The 12,036-nt window shown below is 51.7% G+C and overlaps 5 protein-coding genes across 5 annotated transcripts, besides 13 other annotated features; all 5 read left to right on the top strand.

Moving 5' to 3' along the window:
* On the top strand, positions 1-707 carry Tc00.1047053511823.79 (hypothetical protein, conserved; the record flags this gene model as incomplete). Its single annotated transcript, XM_801910.1, has 1 exon — positions 1-707. A coding segment is annotated over one exon (707 nt), but the record flags the coding sequence as incomplete, so codon positions are not given.
* Positions 1-12,036: a sequence feature (heterozygous, non-Esmeraldo-like haplotype).
* Positions 1,029-1,063: a microsatellite.
* Tc00.1047053511823.70 (farnesyl pyrophosphate synthase, putative) lies at positions 1,170-2,447 on the top strand (the record flags this gene model as incomplete). The annotated part of the gene is made up of 1 exon (XM_801909.1): positions 1,170-2,447. One exon carries the CDS (start codon positions 1,170-1,172, stop codon positions 2,445-2,447), a length of 1,278 nt encoding a protein of 425 aa, XP_807002.1.
* Positions 1,223-1,242: a microsatellite.
* Positions 2,460-2,564: a sequence feature (T-rich).
* Positions 2,950-2,969: a microsatellite.
* Positions 3,125-3,158: a sequence feature (AT_rich).
* Positions 3,303-3,352: a microsatellite.
* Positions 3,461-4,507, top strand: Tc00.1047053511823.50 (hypothetical protein, conserved; the record flags this gene model as incomplete). Its single annotated transcript, XM_801908.1, has 1 exon — positions 3,461-4,507. The coding sequence occupies one exon, from the start codon at positions 3,461-3,463 to the stop codon at positions 4,505-4,507; it is 1,047 nt and encodes a 348-aa protein (XP_807001.1).
* Positions 4,862-4,891: a microsatellite.
* On the top strand, positions 5,193-6,989 carry Tc00.1047053511823.30 (hypothetical protein, conserved; the record flags this gene model as incomplete). Its single annotated transcript, XM_801907.1, has 1 exon — positions 5,193-6,989. The coding sequence occupies one exon, from the start codon at positions 5,193-5,195 to the stop codon at positions 6,987-6,989; it is 1,797 nt and encodes a 598-aa protein (XP_807000.1).
* Positions 8,115-8,163: a sequence feature (CT-rich).
* Positions 8,232-8,257: a microsatellite.
* Positions 8,286-8,317: a microsatellite.
* Positions 8,413-8,460: a sequence feature (CT-rich).
* Positions 8,505-8,541: a microsatellite.
* Positions 8,649-12,036, top strand: Tc00.1047053511823.14 (hypothetical protein, conserved; the record flags this gene model as incomplete). The annotated part of the gene is made up of 1 exon (XM_801911.1): positions 8,649-12,036. A coding segment is annotated over one exon (3,388 nt), but the record flags the coding sequence as incomplete, so codon positions are not given.

Raw genomic sequence — 12,036 nt, 5'->3', positions numbered from 1 at the left:
AAAGGCAAAGGGAGGAATCCGAAAAGATTGCTACAGTGCAGTCGAACATTTCGTTGCTACTCGAACGCATCTCTCGGGCGCTGGAGCTACAGAAGCAGATGCCGGCTGAGGGTGCATCCCATGCGTTGCATGCGCTAGAGAGCGAGGTGGACGCGCGGCGCAATCAAATCGAGAGTGACCAGGTGACGCATCAGCGCCTTGAAAGGGAGTTGCTGGACCGTAAGATGGAGCTTGAAAAGGTGGAGAACCTAGACATCAAAATCAATGCCGAGCTACAGGCACATGCACGCAAGATGGAAGAACAGTCGCAGGAGATGATCCGATACAGCGACTTGGATGGACTGCGCCGCAATGTTGAAAAGCGCCATGAGGATCTCGTGCGGGAGCGGGCATTTTTGGTGAAGCTTCGGGACTCCAGCAAGCATCAGTTAAACGCCCTTAGCGCGTCCAACGAGGCGCTGCGGAAGCGCCTTAATGAAGAAGCCGCCTTTCGCTCCGTATCGACGCTTGAAGGGCGTCTGCGGCACTTGCGACAATCCAACTTTTCGTTGGAGGAGTTTGTGCGGCTGAAGGGCAAAGAGAGTTATTATTTGGGCGCCAAGACGGACTGCCTGCGCCTTGTAGACGAGATCAACCTGCTGCTGAAAGATACCGACCGCACCCGCGGCATCGGAGGAGGCCCCGTCTTGCTTTTGGGTGAACGTTAGCGAAGGAGGAAAATGAGGACGAAAAAGCGGGGGAGTATGAAGGGTGAAAAAAAAAAGGGCCACAACAAGAATGAGAAGAAGCTCGGAAAGGGGCAATGGGCGGTGACGTAGAACTGCTGCCAACACACACACTTGGGCAGCAACGGCCTCAGGGGAATGTCGGGAGAAGGACTGGTCTGACGCACCGAGGTGGGGGGACAATGCGTCATCTGCACCAGTGCCGGCCTTGCTGCAAAACCTTATATATATATGTGTGTTTGCCCATATGTAGTTTTTTATGTGTCTAAAGGACCATGAGTGGAAAAACAAAGGACAAATATATTTTTTTTCTTTTTTCTGTTCTTTTTTTTTTTTTTCCGCTCCTCTTTTACCGCAAGAAAGATGCGCAAAATGGTTTGGGTTGATACTTGTTTGCGTATGTTTATTGCCCATCGTGTGAACCCCCCTCCTTGAAACGTTGTGATGACCGCTTTTGCGTGTTTTCCCCATTCTCTTTTTTATTCCACTCGGCTCCCTTTTTTTTTTTTTTTTTTTTGTGTGTGTGTTCATTGTTGCTTGCGGTACTTGTGCCTGTTGAAATGTGCGTATTGCTGCAGCGATAAAAATTATTTTAGACCACTTAATTATTTTTTTTATTGTTTATATCTTGCGATGGCGTCCATGGAGCGGTTTTTGAGTGTGTACGACGAGGTCCAGGCATTCCTGTTGGATCAGCTGCAGTCTAAATACGAGATAGACCCAAACCGTGCCAGATACCTCCGCATCATGATGGACACAACGTGCCTTGGCGGCAAATATTTTCGCGGCATGACGGTTGTGAACGTAGCGGAGGGATTTTTGGCCGTCACCCAACACGATGAGGCGACGAAGGAGCGCATTCTTCACGATGCCTGCGTCGGCGGCTGGATGATTGAGTTTCTTCAGGCTCACTACTTGGTAGAGGACGACATCATGGACGGTAGCGTGATGCGTCGTGGAAAACCGTGCTGGTACCGTTTTCCTGGCGTCACGACTCAGTGTGCCATTAACGACGGTATCATTCTGAAGTCATGGACGCAAATTATGGCATGGCATTATTTTGCAGATCGTCCCTTTTTAAAGGATCTGCTTTGCCTCTTCCAAAAAGTTGACTACGCGACGGCGATTGGGCAGATGTATGATGTCACCTCCATGTGTGATTCCAACAAACTGGACCCAGAGGTGGCTCAGCCGATGACTACCGACTTCGCCGAATTTACGCCGGCCATCTACAAGCGCATAGTGAAGTACAAGACAACCTTTTACACGTACCTGCTGCCACTCGTAATGGGACTTTTAGTAAGCGAGGCAGCCGCCTCCGTCGAGATGAATTTGGTGGAGCGAGTGGCACATCTGATTGGGGAATACTTCCAGGTGCAGGACGATGTCATGGACTGCTTCACTCCCCCCGAACAACTTGGGAAGGTCGGCACCGACATTGAGGACGCCAAGTGCTCGTGGCTGGCCGTGACGTTCCTGGGCAAAGCCAACGCCGCACAGGTGGCCGAGTTCAAAGCCAACTACGGCGAAAAGGACCCAGCGAAGGTCGCCGTGGTGAAGCGGCTATACAGCAAGGCGAACCTGCAGGCGGACTTTGCCGCATATGAGGCGGAGGTCGTACGGGAGGTGGAGAGCCTCATTGAGCAGCTGAAGGTGAAGTCCCCGACATTTGCCGAAAGCGTCGCCGTGGTATGGGAAAAAACCCACAAGCGTAAGAAGTAACGGATATGAATTAAAAAAAGGGAAAGGGAAAAAATGGAAAAGGAAAAAGCAAAATGGATGGAAAGAAGAAACAGAAACACACACATACACACACGCAAAAAAAAAAAAAGGGAAAAATGACTGTGTCTTTTTGCCTTTTTGGCTGTCTGTGTGCCCTGGGGTGTGCGATGTAATAGTAACGAGAAATAACCACACCAGAGCTGGATGAGTGGCGTGGGTGGTGCTTACTAAAAGGGGAAGTTCACTCTGATGGTTGCCCATCAATTCTCCGTGCTTTTTTTTTTTTCAACACCACAACGAAGAAATTAAGCAGGCGACGTTACAGAAAAGTGGTCACGAACGTGGATTCTCCATTTACGCCTGCATACACAGATGAATGGGTTGCTTATGAGCCTCTTGTCGTTGGAATTCCCGCATGATGACAACACCCATTCTGTTTTAGTCTCCTCTTGCAACTGTGGCACCTTCTGCGGGATTTGTATGGTTTGTTTTAATGAAAAAGTTTTTTTTTTTTTTTTTTTTAATTTTTACTTCTGATTTTTTCTTCCTTTTGGTTGTTGTTTCTCCCCTCCCTGCGTTGGCGGGGCTTGGACGTTGGCATAGCCTTTTGAGAAGGCGATAAAAGCAAGCGTGAGTGTGACGGAAAGGAGAAGGACTCAGCCATCTTGTTTGTACAGTTATTATTATTATTATTATCTAAAAAATTATTTTGTCATAAAGACTTTTTGCTAGGGACGAAGGCTTTTCTTCTGTTCACCTCCCACACCCTCAACCCCTCCCCAATCACTTAACCGCTCCGCGACACGAGGAGCGTTCCTGTATTACACCAGAAGAGGGGTAAAAATAAAAGAAGAAAACAAAAACAAGAAACAAAACAAAAACAACAACAACAACAACAACAACAAAAAACAAAGAAAAGAAGAGGGAGAAAACAACAACAGCTACAACAGCAAAACGAAATTTTTGCACAAGAGAGGGAGGAGAGGAGGAGGGGGAAGGGTGTGTAGTGCAAGATGTCGTTGCTTTGTTGTGATCCACCGGAGGGGCAATGGTTAGATGTATACGGCGACCCGGTACGGCCGCGACGTTCTGGTTTTGAGTGCCCGTTAGATTTATTGCAGATTGTGGCATGGTCCATTATTATATTGCTGGCCATCCTGCACTACACCCTGCATGTGCCGTTTTTGGAGAATACATTGATGATTGTTGTCTCCATAATCTCTGGGGTGCTGTTCACAGTCACAATCGCGTTGAAGGTCTCGCTATCCCTTAGCCACATTGAGGATCCTGTCATATTTCGCACGGATTTACCGCGGCTGGAGCAGACAGGACTAACGCAAGAGGCCGCGCCACCTGGCACGGAGCCGTGCGTCTTCTGCCGTCGTTTTGTTCAGGCCGGCAGCAAACACTGCGGGGTTTGTGACAAGTGTGTCCCCGGGTTTGATCATCATTGCCGCTGGTTAAATTCATGTGTAGGTGCAGAAAACTACAAGTCCTTTTGTGCTTTCATGGGATCGGCGTGGTGTGGCATGGCCTTCATTTTGGCGATTGGGTTGTACGTCATTGTGGATGCCATTTTGGCGAGGGAGAAGTACGAGGATCTCCTGGAGCTCCGCTATAAAAGTAGCAACTACGCAGTCTTCTTGTTGTTTCTCTTTATTACCGTAGCGTTGTGCACAATGGGAATGTGCGTTCTCGGACATCTCATAGTCTTTCACTTGTATCTCTGCTGCACGCACCGGACAACGTATCAGCACATGGTAGAAAAGCGTGAGAAAAAACGCGAAAGACGACGCTTAAGGGGCCTACAGGAGCAAATGCAGGAGGCGAATGGTGGTGAAGGCTACGGCCTCTGCGCGTGTCTCTCCATCCGTAAACGTCGAGATTTCCGCAAGTACAAGCGAAGACGAATGGAGAATAGCAACACTCCCCAAATCAACGACAACTGTAGTGCACCACCATTTCCCTCGGACCCCACGTGGCCGTCCGCCCATGGCCCCCAGGAACCTTATTCAAGCGATGCACATGAAATGGCACCCATTTCACCCAAATATGACTGACTCGCTCTGGCTCTTTTATGAGGAGAGAGAAAGAGAGAGAGGGGGGCGGGGGAGCAGTCTGTGGATATGGATGTGTGATACGCGGGCGGGGTGGAGTCGGCTCCTGGATATGGGAACGCAACTTATGGCGTTTGTGAGCAGGCACCTGTTCGTTACATGCCGAAGAGAAGAGGAGATGAGGTTTTTTCCGCGACATGACACCTGCTCCTTCCGTCGTTCACGAGAAGTGAAAGGAAGAGGGAGGTGGGTGGGAGTGTGGAATCATCTTTTTCTTGTGAATACTGTTGTTGTGCATGGCCGCATTTCTCTGCGTGCGTGCAGCGTGTATGCAAACGAACTGTTGAAATGAATAAAAAAACAAAAACAAAACAAAACAAAACAAAATTCTTACGGAAGGGAGGCGTGCGCGTCAGACACAAGCACACAAACGCACGGATTATTCTCATTCTTTTTTTTTATTTCTTGCTCCTGCTGCGGACGGCGCTGGGGTTGGTATTGCAATGCTGCTGTTGCTGCTCATAACTGGCGGAGGACCGGGAGAAGGAGGAACGCAGGCATTCAAAACGAAAAACACAGAAGAAAAGGAAAGAAGAACATTAATCAAACAAAAGCAAACAAGCACTCAGTCAAGAAAAAAGGGAGAGGGAAAAAATAATTAAAATAAAGGAGGGGCGGGGCGTTTTGTATGCGTCTGCTCCCGCCGTTGGGGCGGCTTCTCTGCGGCTGCGGCGGTCTAACGCGCGGTGCGGCGTTGCCGCTCAGCTGCCGGCATGTCGCGACTGCCACCGGCAGCGTTAGTACAAAGATTGGTGGCGGTGGTGGTGGTTGCGATAACAATAGCAACGGTACCGATGGGGGCGATAGTGACGGGGGCGGACTTGTTCCCTCCTGCAATTCCCATGGCCATGAAGCACTGGTGGACACTGGCAATTCCTTTTCTGTAGCAGCAACAACAAATGATGCCACGGCTGCTTCACATCATGACGGCGTCGCCGCAGTTCATTACGCCTCCTTATCGACTGCCCAAGGAGGCATGCCGTCGATTGTGTCCTCCGGGAGCCACGTCATGTCTGAGTCCAGGCTGGACGAACTTGCGACTCAGGAAGAAGAACGACGTGTGGCGCGGCACAAAAAGCTCTTTGAGGACCTCATTGTCTTTGAGGGCGGGGCACTCGCCGACCACGACTCACTGGGCACCTCGCTCATCATGCGCGACTTTATTCACTTTGCTCTCTACCACAAGAAGTGGGGCTATTATCCGAAGTTGCATCGCAAGTACAGGCAACTCATGACAAGCGGTTACTTTGATCCCGTGCCGTTTGCCAGTCTTCGGAACCAGCATGACTATGAACGTTATGTTGGCAAGATTCACGAATCAACTCCTGCCTGCATCACACCAACGCAACTGTTTCAGCCTCACTACGGTTGGGTGCTGGCGGAATACCTTGTGACAATGATGCGGGCGAAATTTGACCCCCGTGAGCCGCTTGTTGTGTACGACATTGGAGCAGGAACAGGGGCCCTGGCGGTGAGTGTGCTGGATTACCTCGCGGAGCACTTTTCAGCCGTATATGCGCAGTGTGAATACCACGTGGTGGAGCAGAACCCTCAGCTCGTGCAGGTGCTTCGTAACCGTCTCATCACACATTACCATCATGTCAAAATACATAACATTTCCATTCTTAATTGGCGTCAATTGGAACGACGTCGCTGCGTTTTGTTGGGGGTTGAGCTTCTCTCTGGGATGCCACATGATTGCGTCTTGCTTAGCGGCGATGGTGTTTGTAACGAACACTGGTTTGGTTTTCAGCAACATGACAATCTTTCCACTGTACATGAACGCTACTACGCTTTGAAGGACCCTGTTATTCTTCGCTACCTGCGTTACCTGCGTTGGCTACAGGAGGAGTCATTTCATAGTCTCAAGGTGTTGTGTCTTACGGGCGGGCGTGAAAACATCGACCCACCTCCTTTTACCAGCATTGAACCGAACATGAATGACCCTCTGCGTGTCATCATTACAAAGCTTATCTGGACTCACAGCCCATTTCGAACCCTCTGGCTTCCAACCGTCGCAATGCTTTTTCTGGAGACATGCGCCGCGTTCTTCCCCAGGCACCATCTTTTTCTTGTCGACTGGTCAGGCGTGCGGCAGGCCTTGCCAGGTGTTAACGGGCCAGTATGTCAGTGCAAAGTGCGTGTGGCGAAGGATATGTACCTTCGCCGCCCCGCCGACTCGCTGCATGGCAACGCCGGCATGGTTGACATTTGTTTCCCCACGGACTTTGAGCACCTGGCGGTGGTCTACCGTAACATCTGCGGGGCACATAAGGACATTTCAAGTCTCACCCACCCGCAGTTTTGGAAGACATTTGGCGGCGACAAGACGGCGCTCTTCACGACACGCAGCGGATTCAATCCGCTCCTTGAAGACTTTGAGCCTTTTCACGTCTTTGCCACCCACCACCCGCCAGAGATGTGAGGCCTATTTATTTATTTATTTTTGATTGTTGTAGATGTTGGCTGGTGTGTCGGTTGTGTGCATACGTGGGATTCGCCGCAAGTAGGGTGGCAATGCCAAATGCCATTGACCCTCGTGGGACCCTGCAATGGAGTAGAAAGAAAAGACGGGAGTGAGTTATTATTATTATTGTTATTTTTTTTTGTTTGTTTGTTTTCTGGCTTTTGCTGCAATTGAGCGAGGGACGTTGTTTTTGCCTGCCACACACATTCTCCTTCTACTTCTCTCTCTATCAGTGTGTGTGTGTGTGGTGCTGCCGCAGGTTTTCAGGGGGAGACGAAAGGAGCACATCGGGGGGCATGAGGAGGCAGCAGCCTACCGGGGGAGTTTGGGGTGAAGGGAGAGGAGACCACCATTACCACCACCACGGCTAACATTTTCTACCGTGCATAAATGTGTGGCATTGTGGTGAGTTTTCTTCCCTCCCCATCCTTCTTTTCCTCTTGCTTCCTCTTTTTCTCATGAATTGCACACGACACACAGACACAGTGGGATATTAGTTGGGGGGAATCGGTAATCGGTTGCTGCCCCATTTATTTTTGAGTTCCCTCATCCGTTGCTTCTTTTGTTTTTTTTCTCCCTCTTCTCCTGTTTTCATCCACGGGACGTGTCCCCTCCGTGCGTCTTCTTCCTGCCCAAAACTCACCCCATTTTTTTCACTGTTGTTTCTCCTGTTGCCAACGTGTCCGTCCTTCTGTTTTTTTTTTTTGTTGGTGTGTGTGTGCGTGTGTGGGGTTTCTTTGGCTTGAGAGAGAAGGGAAGGAAAGAAGGGGTGCCCGACTCCTTGTTTTTGCGCATTGCTCCACGCGTTGCGGCAGAAGGGGGCAGCCGTGCACACATCTGCAGATTGTTTGCGTATAAATACACGTGCGCCGCCACTGCTGTCGCCGAGGTTGCGCCACATTCCCCGACAGTCTGGAGGAGAGAAGAGCGATGGGCGGAGGAAGTAAAGTAAAGTAAAGTGAAAAAAAAAAAAAAAACAGAGGGGTGAGGGCAAAAACAAAACCATTTGGGGGGTTTTCCCGTTTTATATTTTGTGTGCTTATTAGGAGCGAGCAGGGTGGAGCGTGGTAGACACACACACACAAAAAAAAAAGCAGGAAAGGAAAAAAAAAAGGGAGCACAAAAGAAGAAACACACCGGAGAGGGACACGAGTGGGGTGGAGAGTAAAGAAAGGAATAGACTGGAGAAATTGATAGGTTTTATTATTATTATTATTATTATTGTTTTAATTTCCTTTTTGTTTTGTGTGTGCGTTTCTTTTTTTTTTTTTCCTTTTTTTTTTTTTAGGTTCTTGTACGACCGTCTTTTTTTCCGGGCTTAGGGTACTACTACTACTGCCACAACTAAGTGCCGGTGCGAGAGAGCGAAGACAGCCGACTGAAAAAAGAAAGGAAAAAAAAAAGAAAAAAGGGGGAGAAAAAGAAGGGACGGAGAGGGCAATTGAAGGGGCATTTCGCCGAGCGTAAATCCAAAACAATAGTAGAAACAACAACAACAACAACCAACAACTTTTTGCCAAATTGCGGGCACAAAGGGACTACCTGCGATTGTGGTTGTGGTTGTTGGTGTTGTGAGAGCTTGACTTGTTGCGGCACCTTTATTTTGCTCTTTTTTGCATGCGACCTGCGAAGATGCTTGCGCGGGGGACATCCGCGCCGGGTGAGACGACGTCACTATCCGCCGAGGAGATGCACCAGGGCATTGCGTCATTCCTTGGAGGAATTGACGAGCCGGTGCTTTGTGACAGCCTTGTCGCGTACGAGTTTCTCGACAACAACCTCGCCGCCCACTGGTCGCTTGCGAGGGTGCTAAGCCTCAGCGACCACCACGCCCTGCTCCAGCGGTGGCGAGCAGAAAATGGGAGCAACGCTGACATCCTTGAAACACTCAAGCAGGAGAAGGAGCTAAAGGAGGAGGAGGTGCGGAACTGCCGGCGCTCGTTGCTGCAGCAGCGCGAGGAGTTGGCAACCGTGCGACGCGACACAGAGGCGGAGGTGGCGCGGGCGAAGGATAAAATTGAAGACGCGCGCCGTCTTTTGGAGGAGGTGGAGGAGGTACGGCTGCACGAGGCCTTCAGTCGCCGCCTCCCCTCAGCGGGACTTTGCCTGGCGCTTGAGGCAAGCATCGCCATTTTAAACCAAGAGAGCATGGAGGACGTCGTCATGGGGTGGGAGGACCTGCGCGCTGTCGTGCGTCACCCCGACTTCATCACGAGGCTTCTGGAGTACTACCCGACCGTCGAGAACAGCATGGACGAGCACCAGGACATCATCAAACGCTACCAGCCAAGGCTCCTCAAGCTGCAGGAACAGGTACGGCTCTCCCCACGGAAAATTGTTTCGGCCAATTCTGTTTCACTTGAGTCCGTGTTTTGCGACTGGGCACTCGCCCAACTGGGGTTCATTATTGTTTATCCCGAGATAAAAAAGTCTCAGGCGCGCGCAAAAGAAATCAGTGAGGCAATAAACAACAACATTCGCACAATGAAGTTGCTTGAAACACAAATCAGTCAAATCATTGAACAACAACATCTCTACAAGGAGGGTAACAATGTAGTTAATTGCAACAAAGCTGACAGCGATACGTGCCTCAGCTTTGCGGAGGCAAGTGACATCGCACCAATCACCGTTCCCCGCTCATCCATAACAGCAGCAATTCCGGGCAAAGGCAGCGGAATTGTCATCGTTGGAAAGGATGAGGCCAAACGTCTCACTTCCAGGACGGCCATGCACCGCCCGCTAATCTATGCAGCCTTGGGCAGCGCACTGGAGGAGCGAGCGAGGCTAGAAGCGAAAAATACCGACAAAACAAAGTTGATTCAGGACCTACAACAAGAAAAGGACAATGTATATAGTCAAAACAGTGATCTAGCAAAACAACTCAAAAATCTGGAGGAAGAATTACACAAACTTCGGAAAGAGCTTGAACAACAAAAAACATTTGCAAAAAAACAGGAAGAATATCACAAGCAGCAAATCGAAAAGAAAATTAAAAACCAGCAAGAAATGTCGCGTCAACTACAACAAAGCAAGGAAGAGGTAAAACAACTCCAACAGCAAGACAAAAAGAGAGATAAGGAAAACCACGGATATAAAACACAACTAGAAAAAATGGAGGAGCAGATGGAGGAAATAAACAACAAAAACAAAACACTTAAAAAATCAATAGAACAAAAAAATCAAGAAATCATTGAGTTATATGAACACGCCAAGGACCTACAGCTCCAGCTTGAAGAAATGCACGCAGAGATCGAGCAGCTGCGTGTGGAGAACGAGGAGCTGCGTGCCGAGGACGAACATAAGACCCGTGGACTGCAGGAGGTGAGCGAGCAGGCGGAGGATCTGCAGCGGCAGCTGGAAGAGCTTCGTGCGGAGAACGAGGAGCTGCGTGCTGAGCACGAGGATAAGACCCGTGGACTGCAGGAGGTGAGCGAGCAGGCGGAGGATCTGCAGCGGCAGCTGGAGGAGCTTCGTGCGGAGAACGAGGAGCTGCGTGCTGAGCACGAGGATAAGACCCGTGGACTGCAGGAGGTGAGCGAGCAGGCGGAGGATCTGCAGCGGCAGCTGGAGGAGCTTCGTGCGGAGAACGAGGAGCTGCGTGCTGAGCACGAGGATAAGACCCGTGGACTGCAGGAGGTGAGCGAGCAGGCGGAGGATCTGCAGCGGCAGCTGGAGGAGCTTCGTGCGGAGAACGAGGAGCTGCGTGCTGAGCACGAGGATAAGACCCGTGGACTGCAGGAGGTGAGCGAGCAGGCGGAGGATCTGCAGCGGCAGCTGGAGGAGCTTCGTGCGGAGAACGAGGAGCTGCGTGCCGAGGACGAAAATAAGACCCGTGGACTGCAGGAGGTGAGCGAGCAGGCGGAGGATCTGCAGCGGCAGCTGGAGGAGCTTCGTGCGGAGAACGAGGAGCTGCGTGCTGAGCACGAGGATAAGACCCGTGGACTGCAGGAGGTGAGCGAGCAGGCGGAGGATCTGCAGCGGCAGCTGGAGGAGCTTCGTGCGGAGAACGAGGAGCTGCGTGCTGAGCACGAGGATAAGACCCGTGGACTGCAGGAGGTGAGCGAGCAGGCGGAGGATCTGCAGCGGCAGCTGGAGGAGCTTCGTGCGGAGAACGAGGAGCTGCGTGCTGAGCACGAGGATAAGACCCGTGGACTGCAGGAGGTGAGCGAGCAGGCGGAGGATCTGCAGCGGCAGCTGGAGGAGCTTCGTGCGGAGAACGAGGAGCTGCGTGCTGAGCACGAGGATAAGACCCGTGGACTGCAGGAGGTGAGCGAGCAGGCGGAGGATCTGCAGCGGCAGCTGGAGGAGCTTCGTGCGGAGAACGAGGAGCTGCGTGCTGAGCACGAGGATAAGACCCGTGGACTGCAGGAGGTGAGCGAGCAGGCGGAGGATCTGCAGCGGCAGCTGGAGGAGCTTCGTGCGGAGAACGAGGAGCTGCGTGCTGAGCACGAGGATAAGACCCGTGGACTGCAGGAGGTGAGCGAGCAGGCGGAGGATCTGCAGCGGCAGCTGGAGGAGCTTCGTGCGGAGAACGAGGAGCTGCGTGCCGAGGACGAACATAAGACCCGTGGACTGCAGGAGGTGAGCGAGCAGGCGGAGGATCTGCAGCGGCAGCTGGAGGAGCTTCGTGCGGAGAACGAGGAGCTGCGCGGTGAGCACGAGGATAAGACCCGTGGACTGCAGGAGGTGAGCGAGCAGGCGGAGGATCTGCAGCGGCAGCTGGAGGAGCTTCGTGCGGAGAACGAGGAGCTGCGTGCTGAGCACGAGGATAAGACCCGTGGACTGCAGGAGGTGAGCGAGCAGGCGGAGGATCTGCAGCGGCAGCTGGAGGAGCTTCGTGCGGAGAACGAGGAGCTGCGTGCTGAGCACGAGGATAAGACCCGTGGACTGCAGGAGGTGAGCGAGCAGGCGGAGGATCTGCAGCGGCAGCTGGAGGAGCTTCGTGCGGAGAACGAGGAGCTGCGTGCTGAGCACGAGGATAAGACCCGTGGACTGCAGGAGGTGA

The sequence above is a fragment of the Trypanosoma cruzi genome, genomic scaffold, assembly GCF_000209065.1.
Source record: "Trypanosoma cruzi strain CL Brener 1047053517171 genomic scaffold, whole genome shotgun sequence".
NCBI lineage: Eukaryota > Euglenozoa > Kinetoplastea > Trypanosomatida > Trypanosomatidae > Trypanosoma > Trypanosoma cruzi.
This window is presented reverse-complemented; position numbering and strand designations above follow the sequence as displayed.